Source organism: Rhinopithecus roxellana, chromosome 21 (genome assembly GCF_007565055.1).
Source record: "Rhinopithecus roxellana isolate Shanxi Qingling chromosome 21, ASM756505v1, whole genome shotgun sequence".
Classification (NCBI taxonomy): Eukaryota; Metazoa; Chordata; class Mammalia; order Primates; family Cercopithecidae; genus Rhinopithecus; species Rhinopithecus roxellana.
This window is the reverse complement of record NC_044569.1, coordinates 52820166-52846429: the sequence shown is the minus strand read 5'-3', so window position 1 is coordinate 52846429 and position 26264 is coordinate 52820166. Positions and strand designations below refer to the sequence as shown.

Below are 26264 nucleotides of genomic sequence, written 5' to 3'. Positions count from 1 at the left end.
AACCATTGACTTAGCTCATGATTTCGTGGCAATTTTTCCTTAAAAAACCAGTTTTTTCTAGACTATTCACATTAAAGTTGTTCATATTCCATATAAAGCATATGAAGTTTTAGAAACTACATATTTCTTAAAATGTTACTAACAGCAAATGAAAATAATACTGCATTTTGGAATATGGGTTATCTACCCTCAGGGTAGACAAAAGTAAAAAGCTAGTGTTGAAATGCAACGCACCAGCCCATAGCACTGAACAAAATGAACTTTCACTTACCAGTATTTACATAGTACCCATTCTTAATATAAACTACTCATTATACAGAAAAGTGCTTTTCGTTAGATTTTTTGACTACATAAAATTTATTTTTTGCCAATACAGACAATAAAGAGAAAATGAGGTTAGCATATAACAAGAGATACCTGGTTGGGTTGGATGACCAGCGTAACAGAGCCTCAAATGTATGTATCTTCTGTTCTAATGCCTTCCCAGCCCTGACCCCTGTTCCCTGACACTGGCCTATGGAATCTCTGAACTACAGGAAAACTTAACATCTAATCTACTGTTTAAATCTAGCAGGCATCGGAATCCCCTGGGAAAACTCACAAGGCCCACCTGCAGATTGATTTAGCTGCTCAGGAGTGGGGGATTGGGAATGTGCACATTTAACAGAGATCCCAGGAGGTTTTGACATGTCCAATCCCACCCTAGTTCTTATAGTGGAATGTGGTTCCTGTGGTCTAGTGCAACCTCTTATCAGATGCAGGGGTCCCACCTCAGCTTCTGTAAGTGGTCACCCAAGTGGGATGCTCACTATCTTCTAAGACTTATTCTGGTTTTTCCTTTTTTGGGGGTTTGTTTTTAGCTACTCTATACTATATTCAGATTTCTTTCATTTTTACCTATTGTTCTTTTTCTGTTCCTTGCTCCCATCCTGGATCAGGTGGTATGCATTCTTATAAGTGAAATATTAATACATCAGAATTATTCATTTGGTAAATCAGTATATTTTCTGTATATAATTATAGAAAGTCCACATTGTTCCTCAAATTTACTTGTAAAAAATTATTTTCCATTTGGCACTAACGTTTATTCTCAGGGTGTTCAATCTATATCAGTTTTTATTTGAAGTTGTGTGATCTATCTAAAATGAAGCAAACATTAGTAATTACTTACAACATGGTCCTAAGAATCTCAATTTGGTTTATTGTTTTAAATCGTAATGCTATATTTATGTGCAAGGATAAACTTAAGGTATATTAGGATTGTAGGTTAACAATTGCATTGGCAAGATTTATTTTACCTGTATGTTTTTACTGAATGATATATTTTCCAACCCAAGGCAAGTATGAATATGTGGCATGATGACACAACACCTTTCTTACAAATGTGTTTACTGACTACTGAGTGTGCCTTTGGTAATCCTGTTAAAAGCAATGGAAAAATAAAACATGACCAAAAATAAGAAAAGGAATAAGTCATGTCTTCTGGGGATTAAAGCTGAATGGACCACACACCCACAAATGCACACATTAGAGGTCAGTACTATCATTACCATTATCTCAGTGAAAAATGAAGGCTGGAAGAATTTAACAGTCAAGACTGTGATCACTGGGGCCTAACTCGACTTAAATCCCACCTGTGCTCTCACCAGCAGCTTATTCTGGGGCAGATGATTCAATTGCTTTAAACTTCAGTTACTTCAACTAAAAAATGAGGAGAGAATTCTATCTCATAGAATAATGAGATAAGGCATATGAAGCAATTAATATAGTCCTGACATGTAATACCGAGTCCCTACATCATGTTGACTGCTATTATAACAATATATATACCCAGTTGAAAACTCAGTAATACAAATGAACTGGGGAACATCTAAAACTAGCATATGGAGAATGATTTTTGCTAACCCCAGCAAAAAGCGAGGCTGTATCACCCTTTATTTGGGAATGTTAACCATACTTTTCTTCTTTTTTTCCTATAGCCCACTCTCAATAACTGCCATCTACATTCTCTCTCCCCCACTCAGAAATCTCATTCTGAATAACTTAATGACCATAGTATTCACACTTTTTAATTAAAGTGATGTGTCCTCACAAATACATTTCTCAAACTCAAAACAAACATCATGCTTGAAATATTACTGAACTTGTCACCAAAGAAGTCACGTGGCAATGACAATAAAGAAACATGCAGACTACACTCAGGATAGAGCTCTAAAGAGTAAAAACAATGGAATTTGGAAAAAATAGGAGTGAAGAATTGCTTTGAGCAATAAAAACTGAGATTGATAAGTCACTTTTCTTTTTGATATAGGCTTGTCACTCACAGCCAAAATCTCTCAGCAAATCCACAGCTACTGTTTACACTCCTGAGAGATGCTCCTTCCTCAACCAGCACGCGTCTCCCTTCCTAGAAAGGTTTATCCTCTTTACAATTCTTGCTAAGGTGGCACTGAATACAAAGTTACTCATGATCAACCTTCCTTACTTACAGTGTCTGCTCTTAGATAATTTCATGTCTCTGTCAGAATTATTTACTGAGTTCCTTATAAACATGCTCCTATCTATGCAGAGTGCTGTGGAGTTTATGGATGAGTAAGATGATACACTTTTGCCTTCAAGTTAGCAGAGTTAAGTTGATGCTATTGAGACCATATGCCCTCCAAGGCTGAACATATTTACTTTCTTAGCCCATTAAAGAAAAAGTATGCCAAACCCTGAAATAGGAGATGCAAGTGTAGGAGTTCACAAGGAAGAAAGGTCACTTTCAACAAAGGTAATTCAGAGAAAAATTTTGGAGGAAGTGCCAATAGAAACAGAACTACAAGAATGAGCATGCAGAGGGCTAAAAATGTCTGAACAACAACAACAAAAGACATAAACATGTGAAGAAAAGAAAAACAAAGGTAGAGGATGAAGCCTGCCCATTTAGTTTAGATATACGCTCTCTTAAGATGATGTATAAAGGTATTTTCATTCTTACCATTTTTCTAATCAGCAGGTATGTTTTATACAAATCACATTCCATATGCCTCTAGAGTGTCTCTTAATTACATGCTTGCCCTCTCGCTGGTAACACCACTCTAAAGAGGCAAGTTCAGGGCTAAGAATTTGAGACAAATACACATTATCATTAACGGCATTCTCTGAAACTGTGCCACAATTTTACCTTCATTTTCTCTGTCACTTGATTTTTAATATTTATTCAGCACCAAAACAATTCTTTGTCTTCCAAGACCAAGTCATATGACTATATAACATATTAAGTTGCAAAAGATTATTACTGTATTGTTCATATCATTTGTATATTTGTATTTGTTCTTTTCCCCCAAAGTTCCAGCAAAAAAGCTAGAGGGATTAGATCTAGTCTTAAAAAACAAAAAATTATTTTGCTTAACTCAGAAAGAATATATTACATTAACAGGTCTAGGTGAGCTATTTCAAAAAGCCTTTTGTTCCTCAATTCCTTTATACCATCAACAAGTTTCTTAAATCTAAATTTGCATCAAAAAATTTTATTGTAGAAAGACAATTTACATTGCCTTACATGAATCTATAAAAATATCTTATGCTCAATACTAAAATTGGTGGTCAGACGACCTTTTGGCTAGTTATCTAAATAGCCACATTTTCATATTCTACTATATATACTTACAAGCTAAAAGAACTATGAACTGTAGTTCACAAAAAATCAATTATGTATAAGAGAAAATGAGTATCTTTTAAAAATAGAAGCAATTCTTGAACTGCAAAAGAATGAGCCATAACATGTAAAACTTGAAGAAAACTTTTAAGTAGAACTTTAGACATGTAAATTAGGAAAAAACAACAAACAAAAGTGAGTGGGAGAAGAGAGAGGAAGGAAGGAACAAACAAAAACCTGTAAACTGTGACAATCTAAATTCAGGTTACTGCTGTCCTGATATGAAGATATAAGAGAAAAAAATAACATTTTAAACTCAAAAACTAAACTGTTTTGCTATTTCAACATATTACTTCCTCCAGAACTCTCATAACATGTAAATAAATAAGAATGTTTCTCATTTCTTAATTTATTAACAATGTATACATTTGAAAAAATATAGACAATACTTCAAAACAAACCCTTCAGGACTATATCTAAGCAATGACATCCAAGGAAGTAGAATTCAGGTACCATGTAATATCTGGAAAATATGATAACTTGATGATTAAGTTTTCTCTTCCTTGCTGGTTACTCTGAAGTCTCCGATATACATAGGTTGCTCCTAACGTGGTTTTCTTATTGAGCCAAGCATCTTGATGCGTCAATCCCAGTTTCATTTTCTCCAGTACTACAAAAATTAAAAAGAAATAAACAAACAGAAAATAATTTACAAAGATAAACAATAGTCTAGTTTTAAAAAAGCCTACTAATAAAATAAAAAGTGTGTAAATTAGTTTGTTAAATGCTACCAAGAGGAATGCAATTAACTATACCGTATAGGATTCCTGAGGCTTCACTTAAAAAGCAGTTTATATGAGAAAATAATTCAGGTAGAGGGTGTTTGCTGACTGTAAGCTCAAGATGAATGCAATTAACATGAGACAAGCAAAAGTCATCTCACCCAGCACTAGGAAGGCAAAAATTCCACTGAATTCTAAAGTGATTTAGATGAGTAATATTGTGAATAGTGTGCTCGGTTCTTGGTGCCACATTTTGAGAGAGGCTGTGAAAACCTGTAGCTTATTCCACAGAGTGCAACTACTTCATTCCAGAAATGGTCTGGAAATCAAATCAAAGGAAGTAGTCCTGAAAGAAGAAGAGAGGCCTAGTGAAGAGCTGTTTTGAGGCCAACACTATTAATGGTGTTCAATACTGAGATATCTCCAGTAGGAATAAAATCAATGAAGATTTCTTTGTTTGGCTGAATATACACTGAGTCATCCATAACTCCTGCCCTTTTTGTTTGATACTAATATACTGGCATTCTCTTGGAGGAATTATGAATGCTGTTTACATGTAATAAAATTCTGTTTCTAAGACCTTCACTTCATTATTACTCAGAGAAAAAGTGAAGGCAAACAACCTTGCTGATAAGTGTGTCTGTGTGTGTCTGCACATGCATGTATACATGTACAAATGTGAAAAACGCTGAGATGCTGATGGTTTTTAATCTGATACATTTTAAAGTGGCACTCTAGAAAAAATACGGCAAGATTTATTTTTCGTGTGAATAAAAACAATGTAATTTAGCATTTAAGAAGCAATTTAAATATTTTTACTAAAAGCAATTGTCAGAGAAAATCAGCTTCCTAAAGAAATGGTACTTGGCACTCATATAAAACCACATTTATTTGGTGCCTACTATGTGCCAGGAAGTGTCTCAGATACTGTGGGAGATCTCAAATTAAGACAAAACGCCCGAGGACCAAATTAATATACACAGAATCATACACACACACACACACACACACACACACACACACACTTACACACACTCAAAAGCTGGGCAAATAGGAGGGAACTCATTCTATGCAAAGAGAAGAGGTGTATTGCCTGGAGGTAGCGGGGGTGAATCATCAGAGCTACAAAGAAGGTTATTTTTGAAGGTTTTTGAAGATGATAAGGGTTGAAAGTGCAGGTAAAAGCCAAACTGCAAAGGGTCTACACTGACATACGAGGGAGTCTAAATAACTTGGAAGTAATTTGGAAGCAATGAAAAACCGCATATGTACACGTGTATGCGTCTATGTATGACAAAAATGTTACTATAGAACCAAAGGTTTCTAATACACCAGCATACTTTGTTTTATTGTGCTTAGCTTTACCGCACTTCACAGATCCTTTTTTTTTTTTTTAACAAATTGAAAGCCTGTGGCAACTCTGCTTGGACAAGTCTATCAGAGCCATTTTTTCCAACAGCTTGTGTTCACTTTGTGTCTCTGTGTCATAGTTTGGTAATTCTCATAATATTTCAAAATTTTTTGTTCCTATTCCACCTGCTATGGTGCTCTGTGATCAGCAATCTTCATTATCACTCTTGTAAATGTTTTGGAGCACCACGAACAGTGTCTGCATAAGACGGCGAACTTCACTGATAAATATTACATGTGTTCTGACTACTCCACCAATTGACCATTCCCCCATCTCTCTTCCTCTCTTTAAGCCTCCCTAATCCCTAAGACACAACAGTATGGAAATTATACCAATTAAGAACCCTAAAATGGCCTCTAGGTGATCAAGGGAAAGGGAAGAGTTGCATTATCTCTGGCTTTATATTAAAAGCTAGAAATGAGTAAGCCAAGTGAGAAAAGATTATCAAAAGCTCGGATAGGCCAAAAGTTAAGACTCTTGCATCAAAAAGCCAAGTTTTAAATGCAAAGCAATGTTCTTAAAAGGAAATTAAAACGCTACTCCAGTGAATATACGAATAAGAGAGCAAAACAGCTTTATTGTGGATATGGAGAAAGATTTTGTGGTCTGGTTAGAAGCCCAAACCAGCTACAACATCCCCATAAGCCAAAGCCTAATGCAGAGCAAGGCCTTAACTGTCTTCAATTCTATAAAGGCTGAGAAAGATGAGGAACCTGCAGAAGAGAAGTCTGAAGCTAGCAGAGGTTGGTTGATGAGGTTTAAAGAAAGAAGCTATCTCCATAACATAGAAGTGCAAGGTAAAGCAGCCAGTGCTGATAAAGAAACTGCACACAAGTTATCTACCATTTAGCTAAGATCATTGATGAAGGTGACTAACAGGCTTTCAATACAGACGAAACAGCCTTCTAATGAATAAGATGCCACATAGGACTTTCACGCTAAAGGAAGTCAGTGTCTGGCTTCAAAGCTTCAAAGGACAGGTTGACTTTCTCGGTATGGGCTAATGCAGCTGGTGACTTAGTTGATGTCAATGTTCATTTACCACTCTGAAAATCCTAGGGCCCCTAAGAATTATGCTAAATCTACTCTGCCTGTGATCTACAAATGAAACAGAAGCTTGATGACATCATATTTGTTCATAATACGGTTTCCTGAAAATTTTAAGCCCACTGTTGAAGCCTACTGCTCAGAAAAAAAAGATTCCTTTCAAAATATTGTTCATTGACAATGTACCCAGTCATCCAAGAGCTCTGATGGAATATACAAAAAGATTAATGTTGCTTTAATGCCTGCTAATTCAACATCCATTCTACAGTCCATGGATCATGGAGTCACTCTACTTGCAAGTCCTATTATTTAAGAAATACATTTTGTAAGGCTATAGTTGCCAGAGATAGTAATTCCTCTGATGGATCTCAGCAAAACAAATTGAAAACCTACTGGAAAGGATTCACCATTCTAGATGCCACTGACAACATTTGAGATTCATAGGAGCAGGTGAAAATATCAACATCAATAGGAGTTTGGAAGAAGTTGATTCCAGTCTTCATGGATGACTTTGAGGGGTTCAAGAGTTCAGTAGAGGAAGTAATTGCAGATGTGGTGGAAACTACAAGAGAACAAGAATCAGAAGTGGAGCCTGAATATGTGACTGAATTGCTGCAGTCTCATGATAAAACTTGAGCAGATGAGGAGTTGCTTCTTCTGGATAAGCAAAGTGGTTTCTTGAGATGGAAACAGTTCGTGGTGAAGATGCTTTGAACATTGTTAAAATGACAGCAAAGGATTTAGAATATTCCATAAATTTAGTTGATAAAGCAAGAGCAAGTTTTGAAAGGGTTGACTCCAATTCTGAAAAAAGTTCTACTCCGGGCAAAATGCTTTCAAACAGCATCACATGCTACAGAGAGATCTTTTGTGAAAGGAAGAATCAAGTGATGTGGCAAACTTCACAGATTTACAACTACTCAACCTTTAGCAACCACCACCCTGATCAGTCAACAGCTAGCAACATCAAGGCAAGACCCTCTACCAGCAAAAAGATTACAACTCACTGAAAGCTCAGATGACTGTTAAGCATTTTTTAGCAATATTTTTAAGATAGGCACATAGTTTTTACAGACATAATGCTACTGCATAGTATCATGTAAACATAACTTTTATAGGCACTGGGAAAACAAAGAAGTCATTCATTGCAGTGGTCTGGACTTGAGCTCAAAAAATCTTTAAGGTATGCCTTTTTTTCCCCAAATACTTTGAAATGTCTGTGTCTTTAGGGAAAAAAATGAAAATAAAAAACATATAGCAGAGACAGTCCCAAAATATTCAACTACTGTACATTTGAAGAATTTTTATAAAAGGGTTTGACAGAACACAGAGGGAAAGAAAACAACAGTATAAAACTAACCCTACTAAAAGCAGTTAATGAAGCAAACATCAAGGTGAATCAAGGATTCACGCTATCAAGGATGACATTCAAGTGTTTAAAAATCTTCTTTGGAGAAGATAAGAAAATTAAATTTGTATGAATGAGAAATAAACTGAAGGCACTGGGCTGAAAATTATGGGGCATTCTGCTGACTCCTGCTAGTACAATAATTAATCTTACAACTTGCAAACATTTGTCATATAGCAAGTGCCTGTATTCTTTGTTTTTTAAATATCATGGGTTTTAATGGGTAGTCATGCAGCAACGCTGACTGCAGTGAAACAGGAGAGCACAGGTGGGTCAATGAAATTCAAGACTAGTTTTGGGCAACGTGCAAAATAAATGCTATCCCACATTTATCCTATTTATCTTGGATGAACAGCTCCTGGCGACTCCTTTATATATCACACTTACTTGTCTGTTTGCACAGCTGACTTTTTCTTTCTTTGACGGGTAGGTGAAAGACTAAGAAAAGTTAAAAGATTAAAAATTTAAAAACTCACTACTCATAACAAAAGCTACTCATGTCTATAAATTAAGGCTTTGATATATGTATGTGTGTGTGTGTGTGTGTGTGTCTATATATATATATATATATATATATATGCAAGATAAAGCAGCCAGTGCTGATGGAGAAACTGCACATAGGTTATCTACAATCTAGCTAAGATCACTGATGAAGGTGACTACACTAGAGAACAGATTTTCAATGCAGATGAAACAGACTTCTGATGGAATAAGATGCCACAGAGGACAGAGAAGTCAAAGTCTGGCTTCAAAGGACAGGCTGACTTTCTTGGTAAGGGCTAATGCAGCTGGTGACTGGAAATAGACACTAGTTACTAAATATTTTATATATAAACATTTATATAAAAATACATATATATATAAATGCATGTTATGTATTTATATATAATTACTTATAAATATAGGACTAGATCTGGGACTCAAAATATTTTGAGTTTGAATCTGGGTTTTGTCATCTATTAACCTTAGTTTTCTCATCTGTAAAACATACCTTGTGGTACACTTACTTCACAGGTGTGAGAATTAAAAGTTGATGCAGAGAAAGAACTTTACATAATTCCTGGCACATTTAAATGTTCTATACTTTGCTATTAATGATTTATTTTCCTGTTGTTATTTCTGCCAAGAAAAATTCAAATAAATTAGATCTGGGACACAAAATAAAAAGAAGCTGTGTGTGATATATTGGTGTTACATTATTTATTTAAGCCACTGGTAAGGGAATCATCTCATTCTTTAGAAAATTAATTACTAAATTAAAAATAATCTGTTTTAGATTAAAAGAATTTCTATTTGACCCCAAAATCAATACTTTTTGTTTTGTTCACTGAAATACGTAACACTGCTATTCTTCATTCCTAATTATAAAATGAGGTCCCTATAAATGGAAACTCAGAAATGATGATTTTTCTTTTCTTTTTAGGATATAATTTTGCATCTATAAACTAGGATAAAACCTGGTGTTTCAAACAAATTTTAGTTATTATAAAATGAGTCACACTTGTTTAAAGCAGTAAAATAAGAAGAACTAAATATAAAGGGAGACTATATGAATTACATATACTGTGTGACATGAACTTTTTACCTTGGCACATGGTTATTTGAGTACTCAAGGCTACATGGCTTTCGCCCTCATGGGAAGTATGGGTAGGTACTTAAGTAAAACACAGTTTAAAACTAGAGAGCATTCATGTTCTCTAATCTGGCACGTAAAAGGGAACATGAAAGGGGAAAGAGCTTCAATTTGCAAAAAGGAATTCAGTGTTAGTGGTCAATTTACATAAAAAGGGAAGCTCAAAAAGTACAAAGAGAGAATATGAGGCAAAAGTGGGTCACCAAAAGAAAAAAAAAAATGGAAAGTTAGTATGAATAAAGTAACGCTATAAAAACAAAACACACATATAAAAAGATCTGTACTTATATTTATAACATACGAGTGCTAGTAATGCTTTAAACCTGCAGCAGTTTAGTCCTATTTTGTATCTACACACTTATGTATCGATGTCACAGCTAAATACTAAATGCCACTTAATACTTACAGCAGGAATAAATTCATGAATTAGGGTTTTATCAATATTTTTATTATTAAAGGCAACTATATGTTTGTTAAAGGACAGTATATTCTCATTAAATAATTAAGGTATAGTTTATTTTCTACTTATCTGTTCACCTGAAATGAAGACCCAAAATTATACTACAAGTCTGAGAGTCAGGACTTTAAATAAATTAAAGAAAAAAACATAAACAAAAATTCCTGTGTGTGATAGTTCTCCTTTTCCAAGAAGAGTATTAGCTATGTATGATCCTAAAACAGAACTAGCTTTGCTAATGTATCATGTAAGATCAAATTTCAAACAAAGTTCATCAAATGAAAATACATTATGGTATATTTAAGACTAACAGACTAGAGTTGTAAGTATATCTAAACATTTACTATTGTTCCATTTACTATTCAAAGGCTTAAAAATGAAAACAAAAACAAAATTCCACTGACCTACGAAACAGCGACCTTCAAGTAACTAAAAAACGGAAGAGTTAACACCAGTTTCTTAACTGTCACAGGTGCTGTGAATATACACATAAACCTAAGGTAAATGTTTTTATACATACTCTGAACACAGAAAATGCTTGTACTTTACCTAGAGAAATACAAGGAGAAATGATCTTGAATGGTCTTAGTTCCCAATTCTGAAAACCAAGAGAGTCACTCACTGACCTAGAAAGTTGCCTTATTAAAGATGAAAGAGGACAGCAGATAAAGTGAAATCACTCTACACTGGGTTTAGGTGCTAAAGTCAACACAGAAAGGAAAAACAGGAATACAAATTAAAAAAAAAAAAAATTACTCAAGAAAAGCCCTCCAGGAGGCAGCACATTAGTGACCTGTATCTCTTAAAAGTCCAAAATTGGAAGCTTTTCCCTCATCAATGACACAAGAAAACCCTATTTCGTTGGTTAAGCAGCAAATGGTTTGCACTTAGAAACTATGATATAGATATCAAGCACTCAGAATTTTCAATTTTGGGATCACATTCAGCATAGTAAGATGCTATGCTATGCATGAGAGGCACTTGATATCTAAAACACTTTTGCGACAGCCACTGTCACATTCCTTAGAGGACATGTATTATTTAGGGGAAATTCAAGCAGAATAACCAAACCATTTTCCTCCTTCCATTTTATTTTTTGTTTTGTTTTGTTTTGAAATCCCCCCAAATATATATAGTTGAATTCCCTTGAGCTAAAGGCAACTAGTGTCTAACTTAAGAATAAGTGACTATAGAATCAGGTGTCTCTCTGCCTAGATCTGTGCTTTTCCTCCTTGAACACCACAGGTGCTAAGTAAGGATTCCCTTTAAATGGACAGCAGTGCTATGTTCCTAGTATCTTGAGCAGGAACTTTTGAACCTTCTGAACCCAATCTATTCGTTATTATTATTTTTTTTCTCGTCATTCTGAAAAACAAAAACAAAAACCTCTGTCTCTAGTTAATCTGCCAAGATGTAATTAATTAGATATAGTATGTATTAACATTACTGGAAACCACACCCCTTCCTCAAGATTTTTACTATCAATAAATGAAAAGGAAGGATGACAGGGAAAAGCAGAAACAGGAAATGGACTGCAGTGTCAGAGATAACCACTGAAAGGCCTACTGGTGCAACTGTACATGACCCAAACTATATGACCTCTATCTTTCCCATGTATAACAAGACTCGAAAGCACTGTAAAGATCAAGGCCAGATGTGCTCGCTCGCATCTGTAATCCCAGCACTCAAAAGGCCAAGACAGGAGGATTGGATTGCTTGAGGCCAGGAGTTCGAGACCAGCTTGGGCAACATAGTGGAACCTCATCTCCACAAAAAATACATTAAAAATTAGCTGGGTATGGTGGAGCATGCCTGTGCTCCTAGCTACTGGGGAGGCCGACGCAGGAGGATCACTCAAGTCCAGGAGGTCAAGGCTGCAGTGAACCATGACTGCACCACGGCACTCCAACGGGGGTAGGGCAACAGAGCAAGATGCCAAAAAAGATCATTTTGGCACAGAGATGGGTTACAATGATGCAATTTCAAAGACAATGACCAAAATAAAAGTGATTTTCCAGTGGAAAAATTTTATCACTAATGTGTGGGTGTTGCTAGGCAACAAATATTGCAGTGTTTAATCTCCACCTTTCCTAAGGAATTGCATGATGAAAGAAAACAAGCTTTTGTAGCGTTTAGATATAACAGTTGTGTCTAGTAATTCTTCAGTCTTCTTTTTGAATGTTGTTTCTTTTATGCTGAAATACCTGTAATTCTTGTAAGTATGTATCAATCTACTCCCATTTTTTAAAAAGTTGGTTCTACTATCCATAATGATTAATGGGAATGTACTAAAATTACCATAAATCGATTAACAACATTGCATCATTATAATAGGTGGCTACGAGTGACAAAAAAATAGATGCTGGTCATCTCAATTTGAATGCCTATATGATTTATTAGTATCAATACTTAGACAATATATGTAGACATGTGAGTTTCAAAGAGAAAATAAACTCCAGAGATTAAGAAACAACTATGCTTTTATAATTGTTATTTGAAAAGATTTGTATGAAGCTAAGACCTTATTTAGTATCCCATGTATGCTTCAGTGCCTAAACAAGTTCCAGTAAAATTAAACATCCATAGGTAACTCTTATTTTGGAGCACACATTATATATTTAAGGAAATCTAAGAAATACCATGAACATTTTCAAGTTCTGGTAAAAAAGAACTGAATCTGATAAGTCAGAACAACTAACAACTTTTTTTAAAATTTCTTTTAATTTTTATTTATTTATTTATGTTTTTGAGACGGAATCTCACTCTGTTGTTTAGGCTGGAGGGCAGTGGAGTGATCTTGGCTCACTGCAACCTCTCCCTCCCGGATTCAAGTGATTCTCTTGCCTCAGCCTTCTGACTAGCTGGGATTACAGGTGCCCACCACCACGTCTGGCTAATTTTTGTATTTTTAGTAGAGACAGGGTTTCACCATGTTGGTCAGGCTGCTGTCAAACTCCTGACCTCATGTGATTCGCCTGCCTCGGCCTTGCAAAGTGCTGGGATTACAGGCATGAGCCACTGAGCCCGGCTGAAAACAACTTTTTATGTAGTTCAGTTTTCTCATCTATAAAAGAGGGATAACACTAAAACATACTTGTATTATCACAGTGATGGGTATTTAATTAAAAATGGGGAAGCATTGGATGAAATACATTCCAATCAACGGGGAAGCTGTTATTGTCCCAAACACTATGTCAATCATTATGAAGTGGAGAGCTAAGAAATGATCTCTAAAAAGTTCATCTACATAGATATTCATGCTGCAATAAACCTCCACTTTTACAAATCTAAGAAGATGGTAATCCTTAGACTGTTGGAATAATTCAAATATTTGTTCTTAACTCTTATTTTCATGTGGCAATAACCTTGATTATCAAGGTTATCAACAATCTATCCTAGTCCAAAAGAGCCTGTAACAACCAAGGCTAACGTGATGTTCATTACAGGATTTCTATATCGTATCTATTATTTTAATGAAGAACTAGAAAACAGGAACCTAGGAAACAGACTTAATGTTTCTTCTCAAGAATTATAATAATCTGGTAATGTGTATAAAATGATCCCTCCAATGTCTAATTTAAGAGCATGCCCACTGCAATTTTACCAATTCGTTTTGCCATTCATATTACATTTTCTCTACAAATAGAAGAATAGGTACATGCCAATAACTCAGAGTTCTCAGCATCTTTCACAATGTAACCATCCCTAAGATGGGGAGAGGGGAGGGGCAGATTTCATTTACTAAACCTTGCAGTAGTCAACATTAGCTTTGTAAAGCAATTAACCTTTGACATTATATTAAATTTATATCAAAAATGGATGTTTTAACTTCAATGTCAATCATTTTATAGGTGTGAAAACTGAGGCCCAGAGCCTTTGGTAAACCAAAGTCCTTCTATTAGCAGCTCCCCTAAATAATACTATGGTCCCCTAAAAACTACTACTTTATTATCAACCTCTTTATGTCCTCCATCTTTAATAAAGATAATTAAGAAAAACAGTCCTTCTATTTTTGGATCCAGTTAGCAAAATGGGCATCTTATGCAAATTAACATTAGAATTTCAAAACTAGACCACTAAAATAAAGCATGCCACTAATTCATTTTACAGAACTTGAAGGCTCAACTTTAAGCTGGAGCACATTAGCAGAGTGGCAGTTAAATCTTCAAAGATGCTACACTTAATTCCTCTCCTTTCTGCATATGCAACCCTTTGCTCCCGTTAAGAGGCAGACTGTATCTTTTCCCTGTGTGAATCTGGGCTTCCCTTGGGACTTATTTTAAGAGGCCTGCCACTTCTGCCTTCATATCCTCTTGGGGAAATCAGTCACGCTGTAGAGCAGCAGTTTGGGCTGGAGTCTGAAATGATGAGAGAGGAAGTGGAGAGAGATAGTCCATGTAGATAACACCTAATGGCCAGACTCGTTGAGTGAAGTGAGTGGACCTCCAAGGCAAACCCAACTACCAGTCGAATACAGCTGAAGGAGTGAAGCCAGTTAACGTTACAGGAAGCAAAAAAACACCTCATAGCTGGGCTCTAGCTAAGTTCCTGACTGAAGCATCCTAAGTAAGAAATAACAAACCATTATTGCTTTTTCAGCTGCTAAGTCTGGAGTTGCTTGTGTAGCTATAGATTACTGAAATGAGTGTTAGCCAGCAGCACTAATTTAAAGTTTGGAGTTTTAGCTCCATTATATAATCCCCCAGGAAAATAAAGGAGAAAAACCAGAATCTGTAAGTATGGAATAAGGAAAACCCATGAAGGAGAGATATTTCTACACTTGTAGATAGAGACAGAGTAAGATAAAATATAAATGACCAACTACGATGGGTAAATCCCCTGCTATAGAAATGCAAAGACACAGAAGTTAAGAGTTTCTGCAAGCATGTTGTAACCAGTTGAGCTTAAAAAAAGAAAAAAAATAAGGTGTATACACAGAGAGATGGGCCGTGGCCAGGAAAAGTTTCATTGACACTAACATAGTATAGTGATGAGCAAGACATTGAAAAGATCTGGTTTAAAAAATACTAAATATGGGAGTCAAAAGATTTGGGTTTAAGTCTTGGTTTTCTCCCTTGTCAAGTAGTCATGATATCTCTCTGGCCTTTTTTCCCCTATAGCTCTAAAATATTCTGTTCTGCTATATGTAGAGTAAGATCCACCGTTAGCTAAGCCGGTTGACTTTGACAAGTCACATACTATTTGAATCACAATTTATTCTCAACAAATGATTGGTTACAATTAATGACCCATGAAGCAGACCCTGAGGTGGCCCTTGTAATAGAAATATGATCAAGACTGGTGTTCAGGGAAAAACATCTTTTTATTGAGCTAGAAAAAGAGTACAAGTTAACATCTAGAGGCAATAATTCCTTTATGATCATTAAATATTTTTTAAGTATATAAGGCATTGTACTACAAGGTGACAGACAAAGCCCAGCCTTCAGGAAGTCTCTATCTGAGGAGTTATAAGGGAATCTAAATATCTATTTCTTTTCTTTTTTTTTTTTTTTTGAGATGAAGTCTCGCTCTGTTGCCCAGGCTGGGGTGCAGTGGCACAATCTCGGCTCACTGCAACTTCCGCCTCCTGGGTTCACGCCATTCTCCTGCCTCAGCCTCCCAAGCAGCTTGGACTACAGGCGCCCGCCACCACACCTGGCTAATTTTTTGTTTTTAGTAGAGATGGGGTTTCACCGTGTTAGCCAGGATGGTCTTGATCTCCTGATCTCGTGAACCGCCCTCCTCGGCCTCCCAAAGTGCTGGTATTACAGGTGTGAGCCACCGTGCCCAGCCCTAGGAATCTAAATACCTATAATAAAAAGCAAAACATCAGCTAACTTAGGAAAAGTGGGGGGTGGCAGAAAGGAAAAAAAGAAAGCAAAACATAAATGCAAGTCATAATAAAGGTAGAAAATATATGGAAATTTAGAGAAAGATGAATCAAACAGCATTAAGAGCTCTTGGAGGACAGATTGGATTTTGGCATGTAGACGTTTACAGAAAATACATTATTAAGAAGGGTGATTTCTGGGCTGAAGAAATGACAGCAGCAAAGTTGTCACTATGATGAAACAGAAGAAAATATTTAGAGAAAGAGAGTATTAGGCAACAGCTTGGAAAGCAGAACAGAACACAATATTCTGGAAAGCCTCAAGTTGCCAGATATTGGACTTTGTTGTTAGGCAGTGAGGAAACTGCAAATACCTAGGTATCACAAAGTTTAAAAAAAATGGGTTAAAAAAACACGGCTTAGTGAGATACTGGTCAATGGCTGAGGAAAATTCAAAGCAGATAAGCTCTGAGCTTGGATGATTAGGCAAATCACTAAGTGAAAGTGTAACACCAGGAAGGAGTTCACAGGAGAGAAGGTGAGGGCACAGAAGAAAAAAGCAGCCTCATTTTTCCATTTGCTAACCATTTTCATAGTCATCCTTATTATGCAATTCATAATTAAAATGGGTTTTAAATCTGAAGTTTACCATGAAGGGGTAATCCCTCACTTATCTGTGGATACTGCTAATAGTAAGTCTATGGATAGACCTTTCTGGTGTGTGATGTGGATTGCTTTTCTTAGCTTCTAAACTTTCCCAGCACTTCATCATTCACCAAAACCCAACAAGTGTCCAAGTTTCAATTGCCAAGGCCTCTGCTGGATCCAAAATCATTCTCAAGAGGACGTATAATCACCACTGACTACAAAGAAAAAAACACCTATGCTGGTGCTCCAAAAGTTAGTCATTACTAAGAAAAGCAGACGTTTTGGAATTAGTAACATGTGAAACACGATTCATTTCAGCTGGCTGGTGAAATGTCAAAAAGGCTTGACAGAAAAACAGAAAAGATGTCAACTGGCAGGAGAAATGTATGGTTCTCCAAGGACTCTGGGGCAGTACATGGAAGGTGAGAAAAATGCACTGCACTCAGAGAACTTACCTGGGCAAACTTGTGAATCTGTTCCACCACTGCAGCAAAAAGAGCATGGACACTCTCATCGATCAGACTCTGCATGTAATGCACAGCCTCTTCATCCGACAGGTCTAAACGGAATTTATCCTGAACCTATAAGATAACACTCTTAGTCTTTACAATGAAGAAAAATAGGGCACATTTTGAACAGACAGAATCAAACCGATACAGACATTATAAAGTAACATGAGCTATTCCTATGGCAAATAAATGACCTGTAACTTATCAGAATGCTGAATGCAATTCTTTGGAGTGTGCAAGTTTGCTGTTTTTTGTTATATGCTCTGCATATCACCCCATTCTTGTTGGCTATAAACAGTTTTTAAGAAAAGAAAAAAGAAAAGAATAAATTTTTCTTAGGGTCCTACATTTTAAAAACAGATAAACTGCTCTTTTAACTAAAGGTGTGGTGTGCCTTTTTTTTTTTAATCTAAAATCTAGAGTGACTATATATGATTTAACTTGTGGTATATTTATTAATAATCCACTTTATCCCTGTTATTCCTTGTGAAATAGATGAAGCAAGGTGAGATTATATTAATATTCTCCCATACCTTCAGTGTCTACATAAGAACAGGAACAATGTCAATCACTGACAAAATAAACTAAATGTGATTTTCTAAGGTTTCCTTTCCTATTGAATTTCCCTATATCCCAGCACAAAACTGTGTCAATAGGTCTATAATTTCCAAAGATAAAAGAAATTTTTTTAGTCTATTTAAAGCACAGTTGATTTTCAGTAGCATTAAGTATTAGAAAAACTAGTACCTATATTTATGTGTGTATATTTTATATATACATAAAAGTCAATGTTACTGAAGAACTACTTTGTGCAAAATGCCATGGCAAGTATCATACATGCAACATTTCATCTGACTGATGACAAACATACAGTAGATAGTATCTCATCAATAAGATGCAGAAATTGAGGCACAGAGAATTCATGAAGCCAGCTCAGGGACCCTTAACTGGCACATGCTTCCAGACAATCCCACGCCACCATACAACCATTACACACTACTCCTTTCTCTTGTAAATAACCCACATATGCTTCTCAAAGACAGGCTAGGAGAAAGTGGGGTTTCCAAGTGGATAAAGCGTGTAGGGTTTCAAGTATAAGGTTTCACTACTAGAAAGCTACAAAGAAGAAAGGACAGTATAAAAACCCATAGCCCCAGGTCAGTGCCCTTGTCTCTTCATGGTACTGGAGGTATACCAGGTGATCTGAGAGTGCTTGAGCCTCAAGATAGGGGGAGGTAAGAGAGAGGTAAATGTAAAAAGTGAAGACAAGAACAATTTGGTAGAGGAACATCTAAGGCTGTATCTTCAGTGAACTAGCTCTCTCATTTCCAGGATCCCAGATAATAACAAACATAGTCCTTGAGTTTGATCTTTTGATTTCCTTAACTTCTACTTACAGAGAGAATATCTGACAATTTTGGAACTATTTTTAAGGACATAAAAAATCTACAGAGTAGGAGAATCAAAATAAGTTTTAGCCCAATTTATCAAAGTTTACATACTTACATAAGTGCCTGAATTACAAAGAGAAGGTATACACTTGGCATAAAAATATAATGTTATTTACCAAATATGAAAATATTCTTTTATACCAAAAGGTTAACTGTATATAAATAGTTATTTGGTATCAGATTTACTGACTTATGTTAGGCTGTCCTCTAGGTTCTTAAGATTCTTAACACATACACTAATTAATTGTAATACTTAAGGCTATTGTAAATCAACCACAACTTTATAAACTAAAAAAAAATTCCCCATCTTTGGAAACTACAGACCTATTCAGGTAGTCCTTTGCAAGGATACAGGGAAATTCTATAGGAATGGAGATATATGAGAAGATCTAGTTTAGTTTATTTTGCCAGTGATTGACATCATTCCTGCTCCACACATCATTACTTTAAAGGTGTGGAATTAAATAATTTCTATTGATTTATCTTTAAGTTCACTGACTTCTAATGCCATAATCCAATTTGCTGTTAAGCCTACCCAATTAATATTTCATTTTAGCTAGTGCACTTTCAGTTCCATAATTTTCATTTTGTTCTTTCTTCCTAGTTTTAATGTCTCTATTGATAGTCCTATCTGTTCCGTAATTATGCATTTATTTTCCCTTAGGTGCATGGATATTTATAACAGCTGCTTTAAAGTCCTTTTCTGTGGTCATGGGTCATCTCAGGGTGTTTCTACGGATTGTTTTATTTTTTCATTGGCTTATTGTCACATCTTCTGTTAATTCGCACATCTAGCTATGTATATATAAAAAAAGAGATAATAGACATTCCAAATGATATATTAGAGAGACTATGAATTCCGTTGTGTTCTTGTGAAGATTCATTGTGGCTGGGAATTAACTTGGCTAAATTCAGTTTTAAAATAAATCCTCCCTATGATGGACAATAGCTGAAAACTCTGCTCAGTTATTTAAGCTTTGGGCTGCTGCTTCCCCCTCCCTGTGACTGCAGAGCTGGAATAGCAAGCTGTCTCTCCAGATATGGGAACCTATTCACGTAACTGTGGGCATGAACAAATAAGGGGATAAAACTGGCTGCAAAGACTTGAGAATTTGTTGTATTCTGGAATATGGAAAAATTATACAGAAGAGCTCTTCATTTATGTTACTTAAAAATTACCTTTTTCACAGTTTTATCTGGTTCAAGTGCAATATCTGGAATGTTTGCATCAACCATCAAGGAAAACAAGTTCAAAATCAGATTAGAATACCTAAAGAAGAGCAGAAAAGGAAAAAAAAAAATAGCAACAACTAAGAATTCTGCATTTCTTTCTCATATTAAGAAATTTCTAGAAGTAGTGGTACTTGGATTTTTACAGTGATTACTATTATTCCAGCAGGAAATTCATCAGTTGTTATCAATGAAATGCAAGCCTTGACAAATATTTTATTTTGGGGTCTTCATATAACACCATTTCTAAATCCTATACCATGGGGCAGACCTTTGGAGTAATCATCCAATAATGGCATTCTTTTCATTTTTTAGTAAGTATATATATTTTTAGAAGGGATCTGAGGAAGATCTACTTTATGTCTAATTCGTATTTTGTAACAATTAAGATCTATCTGCTTTTGCTAGATAAAGGTAACAATCTGCTACTTTAAGATGACCTCAGTGTGTCATGGCTAAATGAATGAAAGGGAAATAATATCATCCCATGAATCACTTGTATCTTCCAGATATACCAATCATCATTTCAGGAACTACAGTGACTGACCTGGATAAAAATAATTCTAGAAGAAAAAATTGCTAGTACTCTGCTGCATTAAAAATGGGCAAGATATCTAAATAAATGATATCATCAGAGCATGCTGGCCTCCAACAGCAACTAACAGTTTCTCTTCACCAATCCTCAAACTCTTCCTCTTCCTCCAAAGAGAACAATGTTACTATTCTGAATGTCATTTCTAGAGGTGGGGCCTTGTGGGGGAAGGTTTAAATAAATCTCCACTGGGACCTCTCCACTTTGGCTCTTGGTGGCCCCTCCTTAGCACTGATAAAAAGAGATTCAGGTTTGATCTTCAGGATGGATGTAAGGAAAGCGTTGGTTTTCAGCAATGAAGGTTTTTAGCTGTTTCAGTAAAAACGTCAACCAAGTGCCTTGCATTGTCTTCTCTAGGGGATGGGGGCAGAATTTGGATCATGCAGGATCTTTATCCCAGCTACGTACCTATCTATAATGATAATAATAATAAAATACAAACTGTTAAAAACTGTTTAATATACTGTAATGATAATGGAACTTGTATAGAAAAATGACTATCCATATGAGTTTCAAGTTATCTATTTTATCTTCATTTCTGAATTTTATATCCCTCATAAAAATCAAGAGGAACTATAATGAAAAACTTCTACCTTGATGTAGTCTAATCAAATCAGGCCCTAACCCACTTAAACTCTTAGGAAAAAAAAGTTATGATAATAGCTAAACAGCTTTAACCTAGCTTTAAGTTACTAATTTATTTGTGGGACTTGATAAATGAATACCACAGATGTTATTCCATTCCTACTCATATAATCATTTTATTCACTCAACCAAGAAAAATTTACTTAGTACTCACTATATCCACTGTTGGGGGCACTAGGGATACAGACAGTGGTGAACTGAACAAACAAGGTCCCCACACTCATGAAGTTTACATTCTGGAGGAGGGTGGAAACTAATATAATAAACTGATAAACATGATAATGTTATGTCTGCTTGATTAAAAGATTTAAAAGAGAAAAAACAACAACAGGAAAATGGGTCAGAGAGAAAGAGGCATCTTAGGGCGGTATGGTTTTATTTGAAATGCACTGAGAAGCAACTGAGTTTAAGGAGTGGAGTGACACATGTTGATACGCATTTTTAACAGTTCACACTGGCCATCTTGAAGGGAAAAATAATCGAAGTAGAGAAACTATATCACAGACTTCCAGGTGGACAAGAAACTACATGGGGGCTATCAGGCTATATTTTGGAGATGAAATAGATGATCCTTGCTGATGGTTTCAATGGAGGTCAGGGTGACAGGATAGAGAAACTGAAAGACACAAAGGGTTTAGCCTAATGGGACACTAGTGTTATTCACCAAGACAGGAAAGGCTACATGGAAGAGGAACAGGATTTTAGACAGGGACTCAAGAATTTCATTTTACACATGTAGAGTTTGAGGTGCCTACTAGATCTTTAGTAGAGATGTCAGATATATCTCAGAGGAGATATGAAGGCTAGTGATATGAAAGTCATCAGTAATGGGATCATATGGAAAGTCACAGGATTGGATGAAAATGGTAAGGGGGGGCCAAAAATAAAGGTCCAGAATGAAACCCTTTATAATGATAATGAAGCTTCTACATAAGAGGTGTCCCATCTTTTGGTTTCCCTGGGCCACAATGAGAGAATTGTCTTGGGCTATATAGATGAAATACACTAACACTAACGATAGCTGATGAGCTTAAAAAAAAATCTCATAATGTTTTAAGAAAGTTTATGAATTTGTGTTGGGCTATATTCGAAGCTTTCCTGGGCCACATGTGGCCTGGGGGCCACGGGTTAGATAAGCCCTTCTCTATGGAAATACAGATGATCCACTTGAGAGGGCTGCAAGGAATGCGATGCTAGCAGCATGCAATCAGCTGTTACATATTATATATATATATATATATATATATATATAAAGATGCTCTTTCAACTAACTATCCATCATTCATACTCCGCTTTGTTGATTATATAGGTACATGATTTTTTCCCATCTTGGCATGGGGAAATCTACCAGAAGGTAACATAAGGAGAAGAATACAAAGTCAATTTTGATTGGCTGCCCATTGGATTCAGCTGGGTAGCTTTTCAAATGTATCAATGCCTGAGCCTAATCTCAGACCAGTTAAATATGAGGGAGCCCAGACCTTCCCCCTTGCCACCTCATCTACAAGCTCCCCAGGTGATTCTAATGGGCAGCCAGGATCAATGTTAAAAATCTGCCTTTATGGATGTCGAATGTGATGTTCCTTTTAAAAAAGGTAAATACTAATGCTTTCTGGATTATCTCCTGATTTAAATTTAACCATCCATGCTTCTATTGGTATAGGAAAGGGAAACAGAAATAAACATAAAGGTTAGACATCCACATACTTCGTGAATAATTTGTAACTACCTTTGATAGTAATCTTTTACATCTGTTGTCATTAACCTGAATTTTCCATTTAAGACACAAGTGAACCAAAATAGCAAGTGTTTACTTAACAGAGCAGTCATTTAATGTCCTATTCAGAAACACAAATTTAAAGGCCACTTGACTCTTTTTTTTTGAGATGGAGTCTTGTTCTGTCACCCAAACTAGAGTACGGTGGCACGATCTCGGGTCACTGCAACCTCTGCCTCCCAGGTTCAAGCGAGTCTTTTGCCTCAGCCTCCCAAGTAACTGGGACTACAGGCACATTCCACTATGCCAGGCTAAGTTTTGTATTTTTAGTAGAGACAGGGTTTCACCATGTTGGCCAGGCTGGTCTCGAACTCCTGACCTCAAGTGATCTGCCTGCTTCGGCCTCACAAAGTGCTGGGATTACAGGCATGAGCCACCCCGCCTGGCCAACAAACCAGTATTAGACAACCTAAGATTAAAAAATAATAATAACAGGGTGGGAAAGTGTGCAAAATCTATTCTGGCAAAGATTGCAAGATGGAATGTGATATAACTAGGGTTTTTAGAAAGAAGCAAGTTGCATGTAACGTTCAAGGAAACTGAACTCTTTCCCTTACCCACGTTCATGTCAACTATCATGCTACACTCTAGTCATACAAAGATAATTTAAATTTTTCAGGAAAAACCTTCATTACTGAAAACAGAAATCCATTAACTACACTGAGGTTCTTATAGTATTTCAAAGGTCAATTTCCTCTACATTCTATTTTCCATCACACAAAAATCAGAGTTCCTGTGAAAATGTTATTTAATAAGTGTACTACTTCAAAGAGGGGAAGCAATGTCGTCAATGATGTACGTGACCAATAAAGTCACCGATACATTGTGACTAGGCAAACATCTCTGAGACAATATGAGAACCTTACTTGATACAGTTAAATGCATTTTTTTTTTTTTTTCCCCCAAGACACAGTCTTGTTCTATCGTCCAGGCTGGAGTTCAGTGGTGTGATTTTGGCTCACTGCAACCTCTGTCTCTCGGGTTTAAGCGACTCTCATACCTCAGCCTCCCTATTAGCTGGGATTACAGGCGTGCACCACTACACCTGGTGGATTTCTGTATTTTCTTTTTTAGTAGAGACACAGTTTCACCATGTTGGCCAGGCTGGTCTCGAACTCCTGGTCTCAAGTGATCCACCCACCTCAGCCTCCCTAAGTGCTTGGATTACAGGAGTGAGTCACCATGCCCAGTGGGTTAAATGCATTCCTTATTTCACTATTGAAAATCTTTACCAAAAAATGTAGAAAGAACATCTTTGTAACATCAGGGTCTAAAAATGGTGTTTGGCATAAGTGTGGGTTGGGAGAAAGACAATATGTACTGATTAATAAGAGATGATAATATATTTTGTAACCATTTATAACTAAGTTCTAAATGGCCTACTCTGCTTATGTGGTACGATGTTATTCAGTGGTTTCTTTGTGAAGAAACTGATCCATTATCAAGAAAAACTATAAAATAACAGGGCTGGTCATACCTATAAAGCCTAATAAAAGTACTGATAACCTTAGCTCCAAACAACTATCAGGTTAATTCTTACATCCTTGAAGGCATTTTTTAAAACCAACTAAAACGTACTCTAAAATACAATATTAAAAAATAAATGTTGGCCAGGTGCGGTGGGTTTATTCCTATAATCCCAGCACTTTGAGAGGCCAAGTTGGGCAGATAGCTTGAATCCAGGAGTTCAAGACCAGCCTGGGCAACATAGCAAGACCCCACCCCGTCTCTACAAAAAAACACAAAAAATTAGCTGGGCATGGTGGCATACAACTGTAGTTCCAGCTACCTGCAAGGCTGAGGTGGAAGATCTCCTGAGCCCAGGAAGTCAAGACTGCAGTGAACCATGGTCATGCCACTGCACTCCAACCTGGGTGAGAGAGTGACAACCTGTCTCAAAAAAACAAACAAAAAAAAGTTGATCAAACAATTTGGGTCCAGATAATATAAAGTGAAGTACAGGGAAATTGTTAAAAGTTAAACAGTTTTCATTAAAACTTTGCATAAAATTATTTAATCTCTCTGTGGCTTTTCTTTGTAGCGAGGAAGTCAACCTTGGCTCTCCATTAATAACCTGCCTGTATTCTCATTCTATTGAATTGCTACTAATCCTCTACCAATGACAGTTTATAAAGCACATTGTTTTCCGTCTGCTTTCAATAAGATAGAGCACCTTTAACATTTCTCTAGTTATCATTCCTTACCATCTTGTCCGCCACCTCCCTGAGATATCCATGGTTCGACTTAAGTTTTCTATGGGCTTTGACTATTTTAAATTAAAAATCCCAGATATTAAATGGCACTCTCATCTCTCTGAAAGTGCTTCTGCATCACCAAACAAATCTAAAGAGCACTGATTTTCTCATTATTCTTTTAGCATTTCTGGAGGGTAAAACAGCCATTCTGCCACCCAAAGGATAAATAACATGGCCATTTGTAAAACGCCTGTTACAGGGTTTGTGATACATGGAAAAGACTGAGTTTACAACGAAGACCTAGTCATTGCATAAATGAAACCCGATTACTATAAGAAAACCAGTCTTTTAGGACCAGCACATCAACATCAACCGGGAACATGGCCTCACACTAGATCAGAAGCAGGAATTCTGAGGGTTCTCATACAAATACAAAGAGTTCTCAATGAATAAACATACAACGAGTGCCTACGTACTAAACACTGTATGAGTAATCGAGGTTACAAAGGTTATGAAGACAAAGGAGACAGAACCCACATGCACTGGCAACTTGCTATTTATTGGTTATATTTTCACCTGGAAGAGCATATATATATGTTTCCTGGACTGGGATTTTCTGCTAGACTAAGAAAAAGTCATTTTGCAGAGTTGGGCTGAAAACAACATTAGAGTCAAATGATCCTGTCATTTTTGACTAATAATCATCAGAGCCATATCCTGAATTTATCAAACATGACTTTTATTTTCCTCCCTGATGACATATGATAGTCAGTCCTAAGTAAATTAGGAAGAAGGAAGCACAGATTTAGTGGCGTTGAAAAAAGGATGGAGAAAAAACATTTTTTTTGTAGCAGAATGACTGATGATGTGTTAAAAAGAGATAAAAATCATATTTAACATTTACTTCAATCATTGAGCAAACTTTTCAATATTCCTAAAAAGTACCCAAAACTAAGGTTGCTAAAGAATAAAAATGATTGAACTAATATCACTCTAAAGAAGTCATATC

General features: G+C 36.1%; 1 protein-coding gene across 3 annotated transcripts in view; it reads right to left on the bottom strand.

Moving 5' to 3' along the window:
* Nucleotides 1-847: 847 nt before the first annotated feature.
* PIK3C3 (phosphatidylinositol 3-kinase catalytic subunit type 3) overlaps nucleotides 848-26264 on the bottom strand; it is a 131385-nt gene continuing 105968 nt past the window's right edge. The window contains exons 23-25 of one of the 3 annotated variants that reach the window (XM_010358790.2): nucleotides 19996-20086; nucleotides 17312-17437; nucleotides 848-4310 (exon numbers count right to left, since the gene is read on the bottom strand). In XM_010358790.2, the coding sequence (XP_010357092.1) occupies nucleotides 4296-4310; nucleotides 17312-17437; nucleotides 19996-20086 (232 nt within the window). In that variant the 3' untranslated portion in view covers nucleotides 848-4295. The remainder of the gene's footprint in view (nucleotides 4311-17311; nucleotides 17438-19995; nucleotides 20087-26264) is intronic. The other 2 variants (XM_010358791.2, XR_747474.2) reach the window with 2 other exon arrangements.